The sequence below is a fragment of the Nomascus leucogenys genome, chromosome 10, assembly GCF_006542625.1.
Source record: "Nomascus leucogenys isolate Asia chromosome 10, Asia_NLE_v1, whole genome shotgun sequence".
Lineage (NCBI taxonomy): Eukaryota > Metazoa > Chordata > Mammalia > Primates > Hylobatidae > Nomascus > Nomascus leucogenys.
Window position 1 is genome coordinate 79,159,708 of NC_044390.1, and position 24,537 is coordinate 79,184,244.

At 44.6% G+C, this 24,537-nt stretch overlaps 3 protein-coding genes across 5 annotated transcripts in view; 1 reads left to right on the top strand and 2 right to left on the bottom strand.

Moving 5' to 3' along the window:
- Nucleotides 1-7,751, bottom strand: part of TMEM116 (transmembrane protein 116) — a 90,896-nt gene extending 83,145 nt beyond the window's left edge. The window contains exon 1 of the mRNA XM_003274411.4: nucleotides 7,536-7,751. The gene's annotated coding sequence lies outside the window, so the exon portion shown is untranslated. The remainder of the gene's footprint in view (nucleotides 1-7,535) is intronic.
- A 110-nt stretch (nucleotides 7,752-7,861) lies between these two features.
- ERP29 (endoplasmic reticulum protein 29) lies at nucleotides 7,862-17,596 on the top strand. Of its 2 annotated transcripts, XM_003274414.3 has the most exons (3): nucleotides 7,862-8,155; nucleotides 14,362-14,500; nucleotides 16,756-17,596. In XM_003274414.3, exons 1-3 carry the CDS (start codon nucleotides 8,012-8,014, stop codon nucleotides 17,256-17,258), a joined length of 786 nt encoding a protein of 261 aa, XP_003274462.1. In that variant the 5' UTR covers nucleotides 7,862-8,011; the 3' UTR covers nucleotides 17,259-17,596. The 2 variants fall into 2 exon arrangements, with proteins under 2 accessions (XP_003274462.1, XP_003274463.1); XM_003274415.4 differs by lacking the exon at nucleotides 14,362-14,500 and having other exon boundaries at nucleotides 7,893-8,155.
- Nucleotides 17,597-21,456: 3,860 nt separating this feature from the next.
- The window catches only part of NAA25 (N(alpha)-acetyltransferase 25, NatB auxiliary subunit), an 83,786-nt gene continuing 80,705 nt past the window's right edge, over nucleotides 21,457-24,537 (bottom strand). For both annotated transcript variants that reach the window (XM_003274408.3, XM_030821418.1), the window contains one exon: nucleotides 21,457-24,271. In XM_003274408.3, the coding sequence (XP_003274456.1) occupies nucleotides 24,149-24,271 (123 nt within the window). In that variant the 3' untranslated portion in view covers nucleotides 21,457-24,148. The remainder of the gene's footprint in view (nucleotides 24,272-24,537) is intronic.

Sequence of the window (24,537 nt, forward strand, 5' to 3'; positions counted from 1 at the left end):
CCTGACCTCAAGTGATCCGCTTGCCTTGGCCTCCCAAAGTGCTGGGATTACAAGCATGGGCCACTGCACCCGGCCTACTATCTAAATTATTACACAAGTTTATTTTGGATATCTGGAGATACAATATCTCCAGTACCTAAAACAGTGCTTAGAATAGGCATTCAGTATTTGTTGAATATTCACTCAACATATACCAAAGTTGTGAGGAATGACAGACTTAAGATCTAAAAAGATCTAAACACTTCAGAATAATGAGTTTTATTAAATAAAAGTTAATAGAAATAAATGTTAAGTATACTGTACTTGGGTCTAAAAAACCAACAGGGCAGAGACTAAGATGAAGAATGTAACAATTATCTTATTTTAAAAATCTTAAGTGGTACTATCCAATAGAAACATAATGTGAGTCACATATGTAATCTTAAATTTTCTAAAAGCAACATAAAAAAGCAAGAAGAAATAGGTGAAATTGTTTTTTTGAGTCAGGGTCTCACTCTGTCACTCTTGCTTAATTATAATGCTGCAATCATAGCTCACTGCAGCTTCAAACGTCTGGGCCCAGGAGATCCTCCCACCTCTGCCTCCCAAGTAGCTAGGAATGCGGGTGTCTCCCACCATGCCTGGCTGATTTTTAAATCTGTTGTAGAGATGAGGTATTGCTGTGTTGACCAGGCTGGTCTCAAGTTATCCTCTAGCCTTGGCCTCCCGAAGTGTTGGGATTACGGGCATGAGCCACCGCGCCTGGCTGAAATTAATTTTAATAATACATTTATTGGCTGGGTGGGGTGGCTCACACCTGTAGTCCCAGAACTTTGGGAGGCCAAGGTAAGCGAATCGCTTGAGCTCAGGAGTTCAAGACCAGACAACATGGTGAAACCCCATTACAAAACAATACAAAAATGAGCTGGGCTTGGTGTCATGTGCCTTTGGTCCCAGCTACTCAGGAGGCTGAGGCAGGAGGTTCGCTTGACCCCAGAGGTGGGGGATGGGGGTGAGGCAGAGGTTGAAGTGAGCCAAGATCGGGCCACTGCATGCCAACCTGGGTGACAGTGAGATCCTGTCTCAAAAAATAATACATTTAACCGAAGTATCCAAATTATCATCACTGCAATGTGTAATCAATGTAAGTACGTCATTGAGATATTTTACATCTTTAATTTTGTACTTTGAAATTCAGTGGGTAGTTACACTTCCATGTCTCAACTTGGATTGGGTACATTTCAAAAGTTCAGTGGGTACATTTCGAAAGTTCAGTAGCTACATGCATTATTATAAATGGCATTTTTATTTAGACAGCTTTTACAACTAGGTTATGGAGGCTGTTGCATTTGGATTTTATTCTGCAGAAGTGCCATTATAAATTCCTGAGCGTTATAAAGCCTTTAGTGAGTACATAGTTTATGCCGGGCACCACTCTCAATGCTTCATGTGCATTAACTAATTACATCTACTCACAATCCTATGAAGTATTATTATTATCCTCATTTTACATGATAAAATTGTGAGGATTAACATGATGGCAATATACAGGACTAAAAGATGAGACTGACAAGAGTTAGGTTATTTTTATTTACTTATTTATATCCCTCTTTGACCTAGATAATATTTCAGGTCATTTACAAAAGTACATAAATAAGACTAAATAACATGATTTGAAAGTGGGACAAAAGAAGGAACATTTCTGCTGATGTGACTTGATTCCTGAATGTTAAACTCTGAGTTTTTAAATGTTATTTTATTGCAAAAACAATATTAACATAATAGAAATCCAAAGTAAAAAGTTTCCTGTAGTCCTATTATCTCGCTAAAACAATGATTTAATTCTTGCCTATATGCATATTCCATTTTTACAAATTTGCAGTAACTGCAGCTAGTATTTTACATTCTATACTTTTTCTCAGCATTATGCCATAATTTTTTCCTTTTATTAGTCTTATGTGCTTTCTCTTCACTCCCTCAGACTGTAACCAATGTTAAATCCTAGTGTATTTCTCCATATTTTTTCTCTATGCTTATCAATACACATCCAAATATATACACACATATATGGCAAGGGGTTTTGTTGAGGTGGCAGGGTTTTTAAAAATGGGATCATATGTTTCTGTACACACTGCTTTTCACACTATTTCACAGATATCTTTCTGCTTTAATAGAAATAGTTCTAATCCATTTTGATTGCTACATAATATTCCACATAAATTTATCCAACAATTCCTTTAATGATGGACATGTAGATTATTTTTGTTTTCTGCAAACAATGCTGCAATAAACATCCCAACACATATAACCTCCTTCTGTGCTGATTTGTTGTTGTTGTTGTTAGAGGCAAGGTCTCATTATGTTGCCCAGGCTGGTCTCGAACTCCTGGGCTCAAGGGTCCTCCCACCTCAGCCTCCTGAGTAGCTGGGACCACAGGTGTGTGCCACCACGTCTAGCTAAAAGTTGTTTAAATTGCTTGTAGAGATGGGGTCTCCTTATGTTGTCCACGCTGGTCTTGACCTCCTGAGCTCAGGCATATTCCTGCCTCAGCCTCCTAAACTGCTGGGATTACAGGTGCAAGGCACTGCACCTGGCCTTAATCCCATTTTTTCCATGAACTTTTTTAAGTCCCCTTGCATATGGTCCAAGAAGGGAATGTAAAAAGAGCCAAAAGTATTTTGAGACACAGACATGGAATAGTTTCTCTTTCAGACAAAAAATAAAAATCCAACCCTCACAGGAAAAAGATAATAAGCAAAAGCCAACTAAGCAAATTATATAGTCTGTTACAAGTTGAAAGCACTATGGAGAAAAAAACAATAAGGGGAAAGGAGATGGAAAGCAGGGCAGTCAGGGAGAAGCAATTTTTAAAAGATGGTCAGGATAGGTCTCAGTAGGAGGTGAGGTTTGAGCAAAGACTTGAGGGAAGTCAAGTAGTCAGCCATGTGGATATCCTAAAAGAAAGTGTTCCAGAAACAGAAAATACAAAGGTCTTGAGGTAGGGACATGCATTGTGTATACCGGGAATAGCAAAGAGGTCAGTGAAACTGGGGCCTCATTGGCTTAAGGACAGAAAAATGGGAGTTTATGTATTAACTGCCTTAGCCGATCATGCTATTTTTCTTCCTCTTCACTCCAGTTGCTATGCTAAGTCTTGTGGACACTCATGCAACATGCCCCCTCCTCTTCACCTCCATACAACACCCAGGGTGACCCTTTTGATTTTCCACATCAGTGTCAACTGTGGGATTTTATGACTTCCAAAATATGCCAGAACTATACTCAGTTTATTTTTGTAGATCATCATCAAGGTCCTGAGGCCAAAAATCTAATTATTATTATTATTTTTTTGAGACGGAGCTTCACTCTTGTTGCCCAGGCTGGAGTGCAATGGCGCAATCTCGGCTCACTGCAACCTCTGCCTCCCAGATTCAAGCAATTCTCCTGCCTCAGCCTCCTGAGTAGCTGGGATTGCAGGTGCCAGCCACTGCACCCAGCTAATTTTTGTATTTTTAGTAGAGACAGCGTTTCACCATGTTGGCCAGTCTGGTCTCGAACTTCTGACCTCAGGTGATCCACCTGCCTTGGCCTCCCAAAGTGCTAGGATTACAGGTGTGAGCCACCGCGCCCAGCCCAAAAATCTAATTATGTCTTAAGACAACTGACTAGGACCAGAGCGCTATTCAAAGGAAGGACTGGGACAATTACTTTCGCAGTTTATAGCAAAAGTGCCAATTTTTCCTTTCCCTATTCAATCAATCCACTTCCCTCACTTCTATAAAACCTACTTCTAGGCTGGGAGTGGTGGCTCACGCCTGTAATCCCAGCACTTTGGGAGGCCAAGGCAGGTGGATCATTTGAGGTCAGGAGTTCAAGATGAGCCTGGCCAACATGGTGAAACCCCATCTCTGCTAAAAATAAAAAATAAAAAAAATTAGCCAGGTGTGGTGGCAGATGTCTGTAATCCCAGCTACTCAGGAGGCTGAGGTAGAAAAATCACTTGAACCCAGGAGGTGGAGGTTGCAGCGAGCTGAGATCAGGCCTCTGAACTCCAGCCTGAGTGACCAAGTGACTCTGTCTCAAAAAAACTTAAAAAAAAAAACAAAAAAACCTACTTCTAAACCATGACTAGAAAGTCACTGCTGATCAATTCTACTAACTAGGTATAACCAAAGTTATTTATACTGAGAAGTGAATAATTTTAGAAGTTTAATTGTTTTATAAAGAAATTTTAAAACTTTTTTTTTTTTTTTTTGAGACGGAGTCTCGCTGTCGCCCAGGCTGGAGTGCAGTGGCCCCATCTCCACTCACTGCAAGCTCCGCCTCCCGGGTTCACGCCATTCTCCTGCCTCAGCCTCCCGAGTAGCTGGGACTACAGGCGCCCGCCACCACGCCCAGCTAATTTTTTTTTTTTGTATTTTTAGTAGAGACAGGGTTTCACCATGGTCTCGATCTCCTGACCTCGTGATCCACCCGCCTCGGCCTCCCAAAGTGCTGGGATTACAGGTGTGAGACACCGTGCCCGGCCTTAAAACTATTAATAGCTCCATATAGACTACAGAACAGAACATTCTTAGTTTGACTTCAAGATTCCCCCCCATCTGGGCTTAAAACTGTTTTACTATCTCCTGTTTGGAGAACTCCCTCCAACCAAGACAGTCATTCTCCCAAAGCATCATGTTCATTCCCGTATCTGCTCCTTTTCCAGTTGTTCTCTAAAATGTTCTTTCTTCCAAGGCTTAACTCTATTTCCACCAATTACATAAAGCCTTGTTTCACCACCTTAGTTCATAGTTTTCTCCTCTTCTAATTTCTATCGCTTGTCTTGTAGCTCATAGTGTTACGGGATCTTTGGGGTGTCCATTTTCTGGCCGGAAACCTCTGTGGCCACAGTGCCTTTGCCCGAGTTCTTGTCCTGCATCCAGGAAGAATGAGGTACGTGGACAATGAAGGGTGAACAGGACAAAGATGAGCTTTATTGAGTGTTACAACAGCTCAGAGGAGACCAGCTGTGGGTAGTTCCTCTCTGTAGGCAGGTCATTCATCAAGTATTCAGTTCTCAGTAGAGAGGAGGCCCTGGAGAAGATGGCTCCTCTCTGCAACTGAACCTCCTGATGTCTGCAGCTCTCAGAAGAGAGGAGGCCCTGGAGAGGGTGGCTCTTCTCTGCCCACAGGTTGTCTCTGCAGCTGTCAGCAGGCAGGGTAGGTCCTTTCTGCAACTGGTTGTTCTGTCATCTCCAACTATCAGCAGAGAGGGTAGCTCCTCTCTTAGGCTTGTTGACCCATAGGTCTCTGCCCTCTTGGTCCTCTCGCAGTCCTCTGCCCTGCTCTGGCTGAGCCCAGGGCTTATATGGACCTCCGAGGGGAGGAAGTACATGTCGATTGGTCCATGGGCAGGCCAGAAGCTGCACCACGAGTCCCTACTCCAGTCTACAGGACTGGCAGCCTGGACCCGTCTTCAGGCCCTCCCTGACCTGAAGGTGGGGTCTTACTGGGGACTCACCCCCTTCTACCCAGGAATCAATCTGCCTCCCATTGCCATTCTTGGCCCCAAGCCTGCTCTGAGATTGGAGCAGGCCCTGGGAGCAGAGAGAGGCCAGGCGGTGGGAGCAGACACTCCTGAGCCTGCAGGGATTGTGATAGGGTGTCTTGCTGGTCTCCCAAGGGTGCAGACTGCAGAGATGCCCAGGTCCTCCACCTGGGAGGGCAGCCACAATGGCACCAGGGGCTCCTGCCTCAACTCAGAAGGGGCGGGGCTCCCACAGGCTCCATGGAGTGTGCAGCCCCAGTCACGCCTCCCTGCTGCAGCTGGCTGCCATCAATAGGGCAAACTCAAAATTTTTCTTAACTTCCCCAGACACACACACACACACACACACACACACACACAAACACACACACTCCCTCTTTCAAAATTTATATCCAATCAAACTGGTTGTCCATGATTGGATCCTGTTATCACTGATGACTATTTATACACATACATTTTGGATACATACAATGGTTAATTACAGCAGTAAGTCCCTTACAATGCATTGTATATGTTCTCTTACTCTTACATGCATTTGTTCATCAAATCTTGTGAATTCTACCCTTTAAAAGTTTGTCAATTCCATCCATACTTCTTCAGCCCTATTATGTCCTACTGCATGACCTTAACCTCTTCCAACTAGACTACTGCCATACCACATTAATTGGCTTCAGTCCGGTCTTCTCGATTCCAATCCATTCCCTTCATTCCTGAGTAATGTTTTTGTTTTGAGACAGAGTCTTGCTCTGTTGCCCAGACTGGAGTGCAGTGGCAGCAATCAGGGCTGACTGCAGCCTGGACCTCTCAGGTCCAAGTGATCCTGCTGCCTCAGCCTCCCAAGTACCTGGGACCACAGGCACGCACTACCACACATGGCTAATTTTTTCTACTTATTGTAAAGACAAGGTTTCATTACGTTGCCCAGGCTGACCTGGGTGCTGTTTCTACATACAAATCTAACCTTACTCTCCTGGTTAAAACTTCTGGTGACTCCAAACCCTTTAGCTTGGTGAGACCCTTTCGAATCCGCCCCATGGAAGCTCAGTAATAATCAAAATAAAAAAGAGCGGCAGCAGCTGCTGCGCCAGTTCGCCTTTACACAGATTCATCTCAACCAGTTCCCCAACATGCCTGTGCATAATTTTCCCATTGTTAGAAACGCCCTGTTTCTCTTTGCCTCATGAACGCCCCCTCTTATTTCAAGGTCCAGCTCAAAAGTCACCTCCTGTCTACAATTTCCTCTGATGCTCCTGAGCAGGTATGGCTGAATCTCTGTCTCTTTACAATAAGCAAATAGTCTTTTTTTTCTTTCTTTCTTTTTGAGACCGAGTCTCGCTCTGTCACCTAGACTGAAGTGCAATGGCGCAATCTCGGCTCACCCCAACCTCTACCACCTGGGTTCGTGCAATTCTCCTGCCTCAGCCTCCTGAGTAGCTGGGATTACAGGCACGCGCCACCACACTCACCTGATTTTTGTATTTTTAGTAGAGACGGGGTTTCACCATGTTGGCCAGGCTGGTCTCGAACTCCTGACCTCAGGTAATCCACCTCCCTCGGCCTCCCGAAGTGCTGGGATTACAGGCGTGAGTCAACGCGCCCAGCCAGAATAATATTTTACAGCAATTACACTACACTGTTTAGATCATTATTCCTATGCCGCCTCCTCCCCCAACAAAGTGCGTGCCTTCAGCACAGAACTGTCTTGTTTCTGCTTATTCCGTAGCCCGGTAGGCAAAGCCAGGGTCTGGCACAAGCCAGGGACCGAGTGACTACCTGCGGAACAGAATTATTAGAATTGCGTCTGGGGTTCCTGGAGGGTGGGCGTTGGCTGGGCGGATCCCAGGAGCCTGGCGTCTCCTAGGGGAGGCGCTCACCTCAGAGCGGGCCTAAGAGGGCCCTGCCCGCCACACTGACCGCCGAGCCTGGCCAAGAAGCTCAGGGAAGCCGCGGAGCCACTGCCCGCCTGGGTCAGGGCGGTGACGGAGCCTGACTGAGAATAACGGCTGAACTTGACTAATAGACTGACCGAGGGTTGGAGCGGGTTCCAACCAACTGGCTGACGGCCCAAAGGCAGGAAGAAAGGATGGTAGGCCTTGTCATCTTCGAAGGAGAGGAAGGACAGCAAAGGAATTGCTGTAGCGTCCCCAGAAGCGCTTCGCGCTTCCACTCAAACGGAGCAGGAAGAGAACTGGGCGGACCCACCGGGAGACTCGGCGAGTGCGCGCGCGCAGCAGCCCATTTTCCCGCCTCCAACGTGGCCCCGCCCTTTTACCCAGGCCCTACGCGAGCTTCGCCGAGTACGCGTGCGCAGCAGCTTCCCTGCCCCCCCCCCCGCCCCCGCCCCGCCCCCCACGTGGCCCCACCCTCTCACCCTAGACAGAAGGGAGCCTCCTGGGGTGTCCACGTGAGCGCGCGTGAGTCCGCGTCCCCAGTCACGTGACCGCTGACTCGGGGCGTTCTCCACTACCGCTTACCTACCTCCCTCTCCCGGAACCCGGCGATATGGCTGCCGCTGTGCCCCGCGCCGCGTGTCTCTCCCCGCTGCTTCCCCTTCTCCTGGGCTTCCTGCTCCTCTCCGCTCCGCATGGCGGCAGCGGCCTGCACACCAAGGGCGCCCTTCCCCTGGATACGGTCACTTTTTACAAGGTAATAGGGGCGGGGGACGTCGCGCGCAGGTGCCGCCGGGGCGCCCGGAAGAGCGCGCGCCTATGGGGAGACGCTGGATTCCGGGAGCTGACGGGAGGTGGTCTAGTAGCAACGGTCCCAGGGCTTCCCGGCGTCCCATAGGCCTAGTGGACTCTGAGCGGGGGAATGTTATGATCACCGGGCATGCACGCTACAGGGCCCCGGCTCACCCTTGCTTTTGCAGCATTTATACTTGCATCCTCCCTTGCAAAGATGCAGCCGAGGGAACTGGGTGCCCCTTTCCTTCACCTATGGGGAGAGAGCGGTTCCTGGCGAGATCCAACCCTCGAGTCCCAAGTGGGAGAACCGGAGGGCGGTGCGAGGTCGACGCCACCGGGCTCCCGGCTGTGGAAGCTGGGAGGAGTTGGCGGGGAAAAATGCAAGCGCGTTAGCCTGCATGTCCGCGCTCCTCTTCCCCAGGGGTGGATTGCAGCCTGCTTTGCAGTATGCAAACAATGATCAGATATCATACATCTTGAATAGTGCAAGCGTGAAGAATAAACTTCAGTTCAGCCACCCTGTAAAGCAGGGGTCCCAACCACCAGGCCCGTTGGTGGCCTGTTAGAAACCGGACCGCACAGCAGGAGGTGAGCGGCCGGCGAGCGAGCACTACAGCCTGAGCTCCGCCTCCTGTCACATCAGCTGCGGCATTAGATTCTCATAGGAGCACGACCTTTATTGTGAACTGAGCATGTGAGGGATCCAGGTTGTGTGCTTCTTACGAGAATCTAACGCCTGATGATCTGAGGTGAAACAGGTTCATGTCGAAAACACCCAACCCCCCCACCCCCCACCCTCGTGGAAAAATTGTCTTCCATGAAACCAGTCCTTGGTGCCAAAAAGGTTGGGGATAGCTGTTGTGGGAAACATCTTAGGTTTGGCAACAAAATGAATAAAATTGGGTCCAGGCATGGAAGAATTTGCCACTACCTCTGCCCTTCCCCCCTTCCATTTTTGCAGAATTAGGGATCCTGGCCTGGGTAAATGGACGGTTGGAAATGGTGGCTGAATGCAACACCGCAGTCCCAGTCCCCTCCTCTTGCACCTGTCTTCACCCACGAGCAGCTTTTAACTTCCTCTAGGAGATGGGCAAGCTTAGTGTTGCGAGAGAGCCAGTAATTTCATTTTCAAGTTTTGTACTCATTGTGGGGAAGTGAAACCAAGAAGTAGTTGTATCCAGTGGTTGAAGTCTCCTATTTTCAAGCGTTCCCTGTCGTGGATTTGGCACTTGTAGCTCATTCAAGGCAAAGTTTCAAGAATTTAAAAGTGTAGGCTGGGCGTAATGGCTCACGCCTGTAATCCCAGCACTTTGGGAGGCCGAGGCGGGTGGATCACCTGAGGGTCAGGAGTTTGAGACCAGCCTGACCAACAAGGTGAAACCCCATCCCTACTAAAAATACAAAAACTAGCTGGGCGTAGTGGCGGACACCTGTAGTCCCAGCTCCTCGGGAGGCTGAGACAGGAGAATTGCTTGAACCCAGGAGGCGGAGGTTGCAGTGAGCCAAGATCATGCCACTGCACTCCAGCCTGGGTGACAGAGCAAATACTCCGTCTCAAAAAAAAAAAAAAAAGTGTGGGCCAGGTGTGGTGGCTCATACCTGTAATCCCGGCACTTTGGGAGCCTGAGGCGGGTGGATCACTTGAGGTCAGGAGTTGGAGACCAGCCTGGCCAACATGGTGAAACCCTGTCTCTACTAAAAATACAAAAATTAGCTGGGCGTGGTGGCGGGCGCCTGTAATCCCAGCTGCTCGGGAGGCTGAGGCAGGAGAATTGCTTGAACCTGGGAGGCAGGGGTTGCAGTAAGCCATCATCATGCCATCGCACTCCAGCCTGGGCAACAAGAGTGAAACTCTGTCTCAAAAAAAAAGAAAAAAAAATGGTGTAGGTGTGGCTGATTGGTTGTCAGGCACACTCAGACACACCCTACAGCACCCTATGCTTTGGGGGCCTTTATTGGCAAAATGACACCCCTACCCCACCCTGCTCCATGGGAATCAGATAATATCACAGAACAAGTGTGACCCAAAGGGAAACTTTGCGCCGTAAAGCTAACAGTGTTTTCTACTATTACCACCCTAGTCTAGGTCAACATTACAACAGCCTCTTCTCTGGTCTCCTTGCTTCCACTCTTGAGTCTCCACACAGTAGCCTAAATCCTGTATGACCTGACTCCTGGCTTCCCTCTCATCTCCCAACCATTCTCCTCCTGTCTTTTGAATATTCCTTGCTCTTTATTGCCTTAGGATGTGTTGCACTAGTTGTTCCTTGTAACTGGAATATTCTCTGCCCAAACTTTGAAAGGCTAGTTAGTTACTTCTCATCATTCAGGCTTAGGTTAAGTGTTTCCTCCTTAGAGTTCTTCCTTGATTTATCTTCTCCCCATTCTAAAGTGCTATTCACATTAATCTGTTTTATTTCTCCATACAGCACTCATCACCGATTTTTTAAAAATCTATTTTGCCATCTTTCTCTCTCACTGGAATATTATGTGCTCATGAAGAAGCTCCTTGTCTATTTTGTTCCTGGTCATCTGCACTGCATAGCAGATTACCTGTCTCATAGAAGGTGCACAATGACTAATTTGTTGCATGAATGAACAAACGTTTTCTCCAGTCTCTTCAAATCTTCTCTTCCATCACCATTGAACCAAAGGGAAATGTACTAGTGTTTTGTCTGGCAGCCTTGTTCCATGCTTTGCCTTTCAGTGATTTCCAATATCTTTTTTTGTTGTTGTTTGTTTCCTTTCACCATCACTAGAATGTTAGCTTCATGAACTAAGAGATGCCATTTTGTTCCTTGCTGTGTTCACTTAGTATGGTGCCTGGCACATGATAGGCCCTTAGTAACTTTTTACTCAATGAACGAATGAATGAATAATGAACTTATCTATACTTTAAAGCAGTGAGTTGCCTGATTATAGGTAATGGTAGAGCTGATTCCCACCAGCCCGTTGGACACCAAGGGCTGGTAGGAAGTAGATGAGGAAAATAGATTTCTAAAGCTATCATTAAGAGATAACAGACCACTTCGGGAGGCCGAGGTGGGTGGATCACGAGGTCAGGAGACTGAGACCATCCTGGCTAACACGGTGAAACCCTGTCTCTACTAAAAATACAAAAAAATTAGCTAGGCGTGGTGGCGGGCGCCTGTAGTCCCAGCTACTTGGGAGGCTGAGGCAGGAGAATGGCATGAACACAGGAGGCGGAGCTTGCAGAGAGCTGAGATGGCACCACTGCACTCCAGCCTGGGCGGCAGAGCGAGACTCCGCCTCAAAAAAAATAAAAAATAAAAAATAACAGACTAAGATAACAAGAGAACATTCTTTATGCAAATGTTTGCCATTCAAAACCATTCTGCCTTACCCTTGAAACTAAGAATGGTGAAAGTAAAAGGTGGAGATCTCTGAATTCTATTTTAATGTTAGACCACTGTATAATTATTAATATTATTCCATAATACAAGTGCAGGCCCTTGAAAATAGGTATCCCGTGTTGTGCTTTTTAAACATTCTCCCCTTCCTCAACATGTAGCATCTGCTACAAAGCCTGTCAGAGTATTGTTCATTCATCAGGTATTTTCAGAACATCTGCCACATTCCAGGCACTGTTGGGCACTAGGGATACAGCAGAAAACACGTCAGACGAGGTCCTTATTTTCATAAATGTATATTCTAGTGGAGAGGATGCAAAACAAGCAAATAAGGATTTCAGAGAGTGAGTAATGCGCTGAAGAAAATACAGCAGGGTAATGATACCAGGGTATGATGAAAATGAAGCCATATTAGATGGTCTGATTGGAGGAGTCCCCAGTAGCAGGGGACATTTGAACTGAGCCCTGAATGATAAAGAGATAACCATGCAAAGAAGTGGGAAAGGACATTCCAGCCAGCAGAGAGCAAATGAAAAAGCTCTGAATGGGAATAAGTTTCATGTGCTGAACTGAAATAAGGCCAGTTGGGCCAGAGGGATGTGATCTCATTTGTATTTTAAGTCTTTCCTGCTTTTAGGCCCCCAGAGCTCAGGCTTTTTGGCATTTAAAGTTGGCCTGTTCTGGTGTCTTCTCCTCCCTCCTCTGTGTCCCTAAACAGTGTTAAATATTTTTAAAAACCAAGAGGACATCAGTACACAGTAAAGGACAAAGACTAACGAGAACATTGTATCTTTTTTTTTTTTTTTTTTTTTTTTTTTTTTTTTTTTTTTTTTTGAGATGGAGTTTCACTCTTGTTGCCCAGGTTGGAGTGCAATGGCGCAATCTCGGCTCACTGCAACCTCCGCCTCCCGGGTTCAAGCAATTCTTCTGCTTCAGCCTCCCGAGTAGCTGGGATTACAGGTGCCTGCCACCACACCCAGCTAATTTTTCTATTTTTAGTGGAGACGGGGTTTCACCACGTTGGCCAGGCTGGTCTCCCAACTCCTGACCCCAGGTGATCCACCCACCTCAGCCTCCCGAAGTGCTGGGATTAGAGGCGTGAGCCACTGCGCCCGGCCCAGAACATTGTATCTTTGCCTTCAGCCAGAATTATGTCAGCTTGACATAAATTTTTTTTCTTTTTAGAGAAAGAGAGAGAGAGAGAGAGGTGGGGTCTCACTCTGTTACACAGGTTGGATTGCAGTGGTGCAATCATAGCTCACTGTAACCTCTAACTCCTAGGCGCAAGTGATTTTCCACCTCAGCCTCCTGAGTAGTTTAGCTGGGAATACAGGTGTGTGCCACCATGCCTGGCTAATTTTTTTTTTTAAGCCAGCTATGTTGCCCAGGCTGGTCTTGAACTTCTGGCCTCACGTGATCCTCCCACTTCAGCCCCGCAAAGTGTTGAGATTACAGGTGTGAGCCACCATGCTCAGCCTTGACATGATTATTTACAGTGATTGCCTGTGATGAAAAAACTTGATGATAGGGATCACTTGGATTAGGAAAACAAAAAGCTGATGGAAGTGAGAAAGACAGTGTTACCCTAAGGTGGCTTGTTAGATAAAACTTGTGCATTGGGAGAAACCATTAAAAGAAGTCCTTGGCTTCTTCAGTAAGTTAAATGTAGACTTAGCATATGACTGCCACAGTTCCACTTGTATATATACCCAAAAGAGTGGAATACAGGTGTTCAAACAAAACGTGTTATGTGGACGTTCATAGCAGCACTATTGACAGTAGCCAAAAGGTGGAAACAACCCAAACATTCAGCTGATGAGTGAATAAACAAAATGTGGTCTATCCGTACAGTATAATATGTATTTGGCCATAAAAAGTAACAATGTACCAATACATGGTACAACATGAACAAACCTTGAAAACATGCTAAGTGAAAAAAGCCAGACACAAAAGGCCACATACTGTACATTGCCATCAGAACAGACAAATCTAGAGAGACAGAAAATAGATTAGTGGTTGCTGGGGCTGGGAGGAGGAAGACTGGGGAGTGACTGCATAATGAGTATGGGGTTTCCTTTTGGGATGATGAAAATGTTCTGGCACTAGATAGTAACCTCTATGGTTGCACATTCTTAATGCACTGAATCACGCAGAACGTACACTTCTAAATGGTTATAATGGCAAATATTATGTGAATTTTACTGCAATTAAAAGTCTCGGCCCTGACAGTTTAAAACCCAGAGATCTAGCCAGAGGGAAGTATAGTCTAGGGACAAGACATTGTCCCAAGCCTGGCCTCTCACTAACTTATCTGCCCTGAAATTGCTGGGTTCAAACTCTGCCTCTCTAGCCAAAGCGTCTTCCATGATGCCAACTCCTTTGTAGGTAGTTTTGTTTATTTTTGTCAGATTTCTTGTTCAGGGTTTACTGAGAAAGGCCTCCTAGGATGATGAGCATGACAGGGGCTGATGTAGTGTGTAAAGGGTCTCCTTCACCTAACTGAAAGGAACCCTGCAGGAGAAGGCCTTAGTATGTCTGCAGCCTTGTTTATTCTGGACAGCGTTGTGTATATCTTTGATTAGTGTGAACAGGTACTAATGGGGTGCCCTGCATGTCGCTGGCACTCACTAAATTGTTAAATGAGTCAATGGGTGAATGAATAAATATTAGTTTGTGAGAGCTTGCCTCCCTTGTGGGCTTGTTTCCACTCTATTTCTTAAACAGGGGCCCCTTGGGAAGGGGAATTAGCCCCAAAAGTCCCTGGAACACCCACTTGCTCAGCTCTATACGCCCTCAGGTCATTCCCAAAAGCAAGTTCGTCTTGGTGAAGTTCGACACCCAGTACCCCTACGGTGAGAAGCAGGATGAGTTCAAGCGTCTTGCTGAAAACTCGGCTTCCAGCGATGATCTCTTGGTGGCAGAGGTGGGGATCTCAGGTATGGACAAGTCCAGGACGGCTGGGGAGGGCAGAGAGGGAGGAAGCTAGGAATCGTTTCCCTACTTGGAATAGGAATACCCAGCATCTTTCCTTCTGAGCCACTCTCAAGGAGTGTAAGTAAACAGGTTCATGGCCTCTAAAGGAATCTGGTGCCCATGGTAGGCTTAACCTGAGCAGATTCTGAGACCATGGAATCTCAGCTCAGCCATCCAGGTGCCTGAAGGGAAGGGAACCCCTCTTCCTTCACATTCCACCCCTCTCCGACATTAAACTGTGAGAACTTTGAGCTCTCCTTGCAGGGAACACTGGGCAGAGGGGGTGCTATGTCCCCTAGGGGACAGCATAGTCAGTTCTTCTGTCTTCATTTTAGCTTCTGTACCAAAACTGTTGGGTTTTGGCTTTAGCTCAAATGCACTGATGCCACCACTAATCCAAGGGCACCTCCCAACCACAGCGACAGCTTTAATAGTCACCAGCATTTAGTGGCTGACAGGGTAAAGATCTGCACCCCCATTGCATTTTAAATCTTCACTTGAACTCTGCCTGAGAAGCAAGATATATTATCTCCATGTTATACTTCAGGGAAAAAAAAAAACTGAAGCTCAAAGATTAAAGGACTGTGGGCGATGGCGTGGCTCATCCAGAGCTCCACCTAAGTGTTTAGTCCCAGGCAGGGGCTTACTTAATCTCACTTCCCTCCCAGCTTGGATGCCTCCTTTCCATAGTAAGCTGGGAACTTAGTAGAGCGTCTGGGCCTGGGTAGAGATAGCTGGCACACCTCTCCAGGACAGTCAGTCAGATTTGACTCAACTTCAGGTAACTCCCTTGGTGCTTTTATTAGAATAATAATAATAGTTAACATTTATCAGATGTTTACTGTGTGCCAGGCCACTGTGCCGAGTGTTTTACATGTGTTTCATCTTTGCAAGAACTCTGTGAAGGAAGTCCCATGTGGTACTATTACCTCAATTTTTTCAAATAAAGAAATGGATGCTTAGAGTAACTTGCTCAAGATTGTGGAATTGTTAAGTGGCAGAACTAGGTTTGGAACCCTAGGCATCCAGTACTGCCACTACTAGTAGCTGGTCTTAGCCGTTTCTTCGCAAAGTGTAAGAAACCAGTTGTCACAGCATCAGTCCTTGGGGCTGCTACTGCCCGTTAGGAAGGATGTTGCAGATACAGCGGCTACCACATATTAAGCATATAACCCTGCCAAGTATCACGCACATATTCCCTCATCCGATCCTCCCAACAGCTCCCATGTGGCAGGGACTGTGTTCCTTCCCTACCACATGCTCCCCTTTCTCACCCAGCTCCAGCCAGACTGGCCTTTGTAATCCTGAAATCTCCTGAGCTTAGTCCTGCCTCAGAGCTTTTGCACTTGCAGTCCTTTCTGCCTGAGACACTCTTCCCAAATCTTCACGTGGCTTGCTCCAGGACATTCAGGTCCTTTAGCTGATGTCACCTTCACAGGGAGGCCTTCCATGACCACCTGAAGTAGGCTTTCTTACCCACTTTGTCACATCACGCTGTTTTGTTTTCCCTGTGGCACTCATCACCTGTTTATGTGTTTGTTATGTCTCTTCTCTCCCTTAGAAGAATATGAACTTAATAGTCTTTTTTTTTTTTTTTTTTTTTTTTTTTTTGAGACGAAGTCTCACTCTGTTGCCCAAGCTGGAGTGCAGTGGTGCGATCTCAGATCACTGCAACCTCCACCTCCTGGGTTCAAGCGATTCTCCTGCCTCAGCCTCTCGAGTAGCTGGGACTACAGGCACGCGCCACCATGCCCTGCTAATTTTTTTGTATTTTTAGTAGAGACGGCGGTTTCACTGTGTTGGCCAGGCTGGTCTTGAACTCCTGACCTCGTGATCTGCCCGCCTCAGCTTCCCAAAGTGCTGGGATTACAGGCATGAGCCACCGCACCCGGCCGAGCTTAATACTCTTCATCACAACTAGACCCCCAGCACCTAGAACAGCATCTGACACATAGTGGGCATATAATAAATATTCAGAAGAATCTCCATTTTTTCAGATGAAGAACAGTTCAGAGAGTTTAAATGATTTGCCTAGTGCTGCATGGCTAGGAAGTGGCAGAGGAGGAATTCAAACACAGGTCTGTGTGGTTGCTCCTCACTTTGAACCATTACACGGCCAAGAAAATTCTTCTTTCCCTCAGTTCAGCTAGGTCCCATAGCAATTTTCTGCCCTGAGTTCCTTACGGTCTTGCTTTTTGTGTCTGGTTTCTGCTCACAGATTATGGTGACAAGCTGAACATGGAGCTGAGTGAGAAATACAAGCTGGACAAAGAGAGCTACCCAGTCTTCTACCTCTTCCGGGATGGGGACTTTGAGAATCCAGTCCCATACACTGGGGCAGTTAAGGTTGGAGCCATCCAGCGCTGGCTGAAGGGGCAAGGGGTCTACCTAGGTATGCCTGGTTGCCTGCCTGTATACGACACCCTGGCCGGGGAGTTCATCAGGGCCTCTGATGTGGAGGCCCGCCAGGCCCTCTTGAAGCAGGGGCAAGATAACCTCTCAAGTGTGAAGGAGACTCAGAAGAAGTGGGCCGAGCAATACCTGAAAATCATGGGGAAGATCTTAGACCAAGGGGAGGACTTCCCAGCATCAGAGATGACACGGATCGCCAGGCTGATTGAGAAGAACAAGATGAGTGACGGGAAGAAGGAGGAGCTCCAGAAGAGCCTAAACATCCTGACTGCCTTCCAGAAGAAGGGGGCTGAGAAAGAGGAGCTGTAGAAAGGCTGTCTGTGGTTTTCCAGGGTTTGGTGGGGGTAGGGAGGGGAGAGTTAACCTGCTGGCTGTGAGTCCCTTGTGGAATATAAGGGGGTAGTGGGAAAAGTGGTACTAACCCACGATTCTGAGCCCTGAGTATGCCTGGACATTGATGCTGATGTGACCATGCTTGGGATGTCTCTAGCTGGTCTGGGGATAGCTGGAGCACTTACTCAGGTGGCTGGTGAAATGACACCTCAGAAGGAATGAGTGCTATAGAGAGGAGAGAGGAGTGTACTGCCCAGGTCTTTGACCGGTGTAATTCTCATTCAATTAAAGTTTCAGTGTTTTGATTAAGTGGACCTGAAGCCATGCTGTTGTCTTTTCAAATTATACTTTCATCTATGACCTGCTTTCCTCTTTGAATCTAAGCTGGTATGGACTCCACTTTCCCACGGTAACAAACGATCCTCGAAACACTGTGGAAACTGGCATACTTTTGTTATTTTCCAGTGATATTCAGACTGACAAGGATTGACTGTCAGTGGTAAAGTTTGTCTATTTTCCAGTCCTTAAAACTCAATAGCAGTATTGATGAATATATTGAACCAACATTGATGGACCATGGTGTAATTACTTTCCATGCTCTGTGAGGTACACATAGCAAATTCTTAGTTTTACTGATACATTCTGTGACTTGGATTTACACAGCTAAATGACATAGTCCAATTTGAAAATTAAAAATATTTTCCATCTAAATCACTGTCCATCACTAAATAAATACTAACTTCTAGGAAGCAGAATAAAGAGCACTTGTGCCAGCATTCACATCTTTTCTTCAGACTCAGAAGCAGTTATCTGCAAAAGTGAGCTTCATGACAGCCCTACTTTCATATTTAACCATTTGAAAATGTCATGAGACCACAGCTCCTGAAATATGTCTAATTGCACCTACACAAAGAATGGAGTTGGCAAATAAGATCTTGAATTATTTTCCTCCATTTTATCCAGGTTGGTATATATTTAGTTTCTGGAAACAAAAAATAGAGGAAATTCTATGTGTTGAATTGGAAGGGACAAAAAATTGTGGTAGCTTAGGCTAACAATTCAAACCAAGTAGGTAAAAGGTGTTTAAACATCCACCTGCTGACAGCTTATGTACTCTACATATTATGAAAGAATATAATATTTAATAATTTCTACATTTTTACTTCAGTTCTCACTGAAACTTTTGGAAGATCTTTTTGGATACTTCTAACTGGTAAATTTGCTTTGGCTGTTCTAGTGTGTTCCGTGTAAACGGGATCACTTCCAAACAGCAAAGTATTCACTGTTTTATGGAAATTAGAATAAGACGACAAATGGCAGGTAGGGAAAGGACTCTAATATTAAATGCATCCAGAGTCCCTGAATGAAGACTAATCTTGATTTTCAGTTGTAAGAAGCAGGAAGGTGACAGTACCTCCATGGGCACGGCACTGGATGGGTTCTGGCTGGGTATGGTTATTTATAACCCCAGGGCCTTGAGTTGAAGAAACCTGAGCTATTGGGCAGAACTACATTATCTCATGTCAGAGGCCCTTTGTTATTCAATAGTTTTCATTAAAGGTGAGCTCTCTTTCTAGAGTCCTAAGGGATTTGCATATGTCACATAAAATCCAGTCTTCCCTGACCCAAGTCAAATGGATTCCTTTCCTCTACCTCTTAGCATTTACTAATATTGTGGCTCAAGTGCTGCTATTCAGATTCTAATGAAGACGATGGACTGGATTCCCAGAATCAATCAAATATATATAGTTGTTTTTTTTAAGAGATGGGCATCTTGCTTTGTTGCCCAGGCTAGACTTGAATTCCTGGGCTAAAGCAATCCTCCCGCCTCAGCCTCCTGAGTAGCTGGGGAGTACAGGTGCATGCCACCGCACCTGGTTAAGTATTTTCGATTTTAAGGGAATTTCCTGATAACCTGAAGCAAAGCAGACACTGGGTCCAACAAGAATTGTGTTTAAGGAACTTGCAAGTTATCTCAAATGGTGCCAAGAGTAATTTACAAATAGTTCTTGGTAATTGGCACCACAAAAAAATGTTGGAGTTGGAATTGCATCAGCAGAGATTATACATAGGGAACTAATCTGGGAATATGAACACGGCCAACAAGACTTAAGAATGTGAGGGAGATGGTGAGGGGGATCTGGATTTTAGCTCATTTCCTCAACGCTTAAGGGAGTTTGAATCGTTTGCTGGAAGTTCGATAATTTCAATATTAAACAGTAGTCTTACCTGCAACAACTACTTTTCTCATTTGTAAAATAGTACAGTATCTGGGCCGGTGCGGTGGCTCATGCTTGTGGTCCCACACTTTGGGAGGCCAAGGCGGGCAGATCACTTGAGGTCAGGAGTTCGAGACCAGCCTGGCCAACATGGTGAAACCCCGTCTCTACTAAAAATACAAAAAAGTAGCCAGCCGTGGTGACAGGTGCCTGTAATCCCAGCTACTTGGGAGGCTGAGGCGGGAGAATCGCTGGATCGCTGGAACTCGGGAGGCAGAGGTTGCAGTGAGCTAGGATCGTGCCATTGCACTCCAGCCTGGGGGACAAGAGTTAGACTTTGTCTCAAAAAGAAAAAAACACACACACACACACACAAAACGGTATCTGAGGCCCAAATTAACTGGGCTATGTGGAAACGAGGTTACTGAAAAGCTCCGCACTCCTGAAGCATAAACTGCCATAGGAACCCCACAAATAATCTGTATAAGCATTTGGTTCATGGTAGCTTACCCTCCAGTCATACTGTGAAATACATGTCTGCACCAAGACAGGAACAGCATCTAAAAAAACAGGGCACATAAAAAAGCATAAACCTGAGCCCATCTCTGGAGAAAATGAAGAATGGCAGTGAGGTATACCCAAGAACCTATCTTTTGCTAAAGAAAAACCTTGGGAGGACGAGATGGGCAGATCATGAGGTCAGGAGTTCGAGACCATCCTGGCCAACATGGTGAAACCCCGTCTCTACTAAAAATATAAAAATTAGCTGGGTGTGGTGGCACCCGCCTGTAATCCCAGCTACTCCGAGGCTGAGGCAGGAGAATCACTTGAACCCAGGAGGCAGAGACTGTGGTGAACCAAGATCGTGCCACTGCACTCCAGCCTGGCGACAGAGCGAGACTCCGTCTCAAAAAAAAAAAAAGAAAAACCTTGGGATAGAGTTAATTCATAACTGAAGAAACAGGCAAAAACTGACTCTTTGGGGCTCATATGAGACAATATCACAGGACAGAAAGTAAAAAAGAGAAAAAGTTCCTACTTCCACTGTGTTGTCCATGTACCTGAATAAGTTCCGAATCCCAGCCTGTGGGTTCGAGTACCCTTGGATAAATCATGTCTTCAGCCTGCCTGAAATCCTCCGGTAACTTCCCAGTAAATTTAGAATAAAATCTCATTCCTTCCCTGGACTACAAAGTCCTCATGGCTCTCATCCCTACTCAACTTTATATCTCAATCCTACCCCTTTCATTAAGTCCCTGCCACTTGAACTTTTTTTTACTTCCTGGAACCGGCTCAGCAGTTTCCTGCCTTGGGGCATTTGCATGTGTGTTACTTTTTTCCTGACAGTTCATCATTCAGATAGAGGTCACCACTTGGGAAGTCCTCCTGTGACCCAGTCTGAAGTGACCCTCTAGACACACTCAATTCACATACTGTGATTTACATTATTAAGCAGGATGTAATTACAAACTAATATTTTTATTGCCTCTTCCCCACCTCACAGCCACTAACTAGGATATATGTTACTCACTTACTAACTAGGACACAGGGTCTCACCAGAGCCTAAAGTGGAATCTGCTATATGCTAATTAAGTGTTCAATACATATATGTTGAATTAATAACTGCAAGTATAGAAGGTACTAACTTTTGAGTCAAAAGGACTAGCTGACTTCAAATAAAAATTCTAAATTCTCAAATATTAAAAATATCCTGGGATATAGCACTAAATTCACAACTGAGATGAATTACACCATCCAGAAGGTTGTGGCTTCTAAGAATCTGAACAAAAAGGAACCAGGCAGAAATGCCAACTTAAAATGAAAATGTTTATATAAATTAACCCATCCAGTTTAAAGTAGATTTGCTATGCTTCACTTACTTAAGAAGAATATATACTTCCCATATTAATAAATCACATCAAATAAGTAGGAAGTTTCAATAACAAGCCTGTAGATACATTGAAACCCCTTTTATATTAAAAGTTAAAATGAAAGACAAATCCAGATTGAACATAGTGATTGCAAAATATAATGCAATTTTGAACAATTAAAATTATGAAAATATACAAAATTGATGGGCAACACAACTAGGCATTTGTACATTTTCCATTATGTGGAGAACACTACAAGTTTCTCTACCTTTTATCCACATCAGATAAATGATTTAAACCAAATGTTTGCTTTGGAGAGTCTTAGGATCTCAGTAGTATAAAAAGCAGTAATTTTTCAGTCTGTAAACAGTAGTCGTGATTTTTCTCCTTTCCTTTTTTAAATATCAGTTTACCACGCAAAAACAAACAAAACAAAAAAACCCATACAAATCAAAAACAGCAGCAGCAGCAATGGGTTATTTGGGAATTCTCTTCAAATACCAATGACATACGATTGCTGGGAGAGGGTGCTTTTTACTCATGTAAGAATATATATATATATATATATATATTTGTAACTGTACACAATTTATAGTGCATGAGGGTTTCCAAAAGAACAGATTGATAAGAGATATTGGCCATTTCTGCATAATTTCATTCTTTTTACAATTATCTCAAAATGTGAAAGCTGGATCTAATTGAAATGCTACATTTAGTAGGAAAATCAGCAAATAACAAATGAAGCATAACCTCAACATAACATTATTTGTCATTAAAGCCAGTGGAGGTCCCAGATATCTTTAGGCAAGAGACTGGTTAGGAAGACCACTAGAGTCACACACTGTCCCTGAGGACCAAGGCCAGCCCACTGAACATACATATGCTAGATTGATCATGGTCAGTCGATAAGACTTTTTCAAAGAGCATTTCTACAGTACAGTACTTTTTTGGATATTCAGAGAGACATCACTTCAAGAACACACGCCATACACAGGTACCCCACCCTCCCCAGCAGACACACACAAAGTTCCATCTTAAACAGGCCATAGTTTTATGAAAGAATATGTTGTCATTACATGAAATTCAGAATTAACCACAATTTTCCATTCATCTTGTTCAAGACAGTTCTTCCTTTTGGGATAGGGTATATGACCAGCTGTGGCTACTCATATCAAAAGTAAATTTTTGAAATTAGTTGATGGACTAGGATTTCCAACAAGCCTTATTTTGAACAGGTAATGTAGTAATTGTTAAAATTTCCTTGGAAGTTTAAGCACTGTATCAAATTATGAATCTAAGAAAGTCAAAATGAAGGGACAAAATGCAATTACTTTGCATACACAGATATTCCCAGCTCTCTTGGTTGCTTTTAAAAGAAAAAAAGTACCACATTTCACTGGAGCAGTGCAGGTTGGAAAGCACTTTTAAGGTCTTCAAGACCAATCCTCCATTGGATGCTTAATTTCCTCATCAAATTCATTTCTTTGCTCTTACAGAATTAAACTTGAACTATACTTAGGTAACAGACCAAAAACAGAGGCAGGGATTCAAACTCAAAGAAACTGTATAAATTGTATGACATTTTCAAGAGCAATTTTTACCTCTTCTATCAGACCAACCACTGATAGAAGCTATAGTCTCGGGGACATCCAGGTGAACAAAGTAAACACCATCCTGTTATAATTCTCTAAGTTTGAAGAAAGTAGTCCAAACCTCAAACCCACTGAATAACATTTCTTTTGCCAGCCTAAAACTTAAAGCCTAAGGCTAAATCCATAATATTACATTCCTTCCTTCCCAAACCCCCCACTTAAAACATGAAAGTATTCAATCTTAATTTTCAAGTTATATATATATATATATATATGCCTCATATATATATATATATATATATATATATATATGCGCCTCACAAAACCACTAAGTATCAGACTTGCCTGCATAAATTATGTGCACCTGTCTTCTTTGAAACAGTCATTCCCATCTTTCCCAAATGTATGAAAGACAGAAAGCTAGTCCTCAGCGGGCTTAATAAGTGGTCTGCACTGCTTTCCCCTCTAAACAGCTATAAATTAACAGAGCCTTCCTTGCCTTCCTACCTGAGATTTTTAACTCTCACAGAAGCTAGGATGGGGATGTCTTAACTATCAGACAAAAGCTAGCCAAAAACTAAGTGCCTGTGGTCATCCAAGTGGTGCCCTTCTATGGCGGGTGCATATGCCAGATCTCATCTAAGGTCCTTTGTGTACCTGCCTTGGGTTCTGTGGGAGCCAAGTAGCTGAGAAAGCCTCAAAACAAACTTAACTGCTGTGAAAAGGGGGCCTGTTCCCAGGCATGGTCTCCCCTCCACTTCTTGCGGCTCAAGGACGAGACCAAAAACTCTCAATGTTATTTATAACAGAAGGGCTATTCAGTTGCTATGAGGTTGATGCTTTATGCTTAATTTCTATTGCTGTTTTTATAGACCCCCCGCTCCCCTGAAAAGATGTTTCTGGTGATGGGAAGAAGAAAAGTACGGTTCTCTTGTTGCTGCCATATGCATATGAACATGTATAAAAAGTGGTCAAACCCAGATGAGGGTCCTGCTTCTGGTTTATATACAATAATTTAATCAGTTGTATATATTTAACACCTAAAAAAATTCACGATCAAAGTCCTTCATGCATTTTATGAGGAAGTTCTGGATTAAAATCATGGTCAACCAGATGTTGCTTTTGCCTGGGAAGATGGTGTCATATTCTGTTGCAGAGTTTCAGTGCCCATGGTTGATACTTCCTTAAATTTTTAGTTTCTTTGTGGTCTCAAGTCTTTTTTTCAGCAGCTCCCCCATTTCCAGAAGTGAGTGCAGATAACTGCTCTGCACCTTCCCTTGCACAGTCTTTGAAAATTTTCTCTCTTCCTATAAAGGAGAAGACAAGAATAGTTAGTCTTGTTTAAAAACCATCCCCCCAGATTCTAGTTCTCAGATAAAAGTTAAAGCTGCCATTACCTTTGGTCTCATTGCAAGCTCCATCAGAACACAGTGGGTCATTTTCAATTGCATAAAATGCAAAGAAGGCAAAAGGTCATCACAAATGGGTATTTTTCCATGTGATTCTTCACGGAAACCCTATTGCTTTAGCATCATTACTCTTTCAAGTACCCTTTGTTGTAAGTTATATAAGG

Coding starts and splice junctions, on each gene's coding strand:
- ERP29 (XM_003274414.3), top strand. CDS start 8,012: ATGGCTGCCGCTGTGCCCCGCGCCGCGTGTCTCTCCCCGCTGCTTCCC. Junction 8,156..14,361: donor ATACGGTCACTTTTTACAAG/GTAATAGGGGCG, acceptor ATACGCCCTCAG/GTCATTCCCAAAAGCAAGTT. Junction 14,501..16,755: donor GGCAGAGGTGGGGATCTCAG/GTATGGACAAGT, acceptor TTCTGCTCACAG/ATTATGGTGACAAGCTGAAC.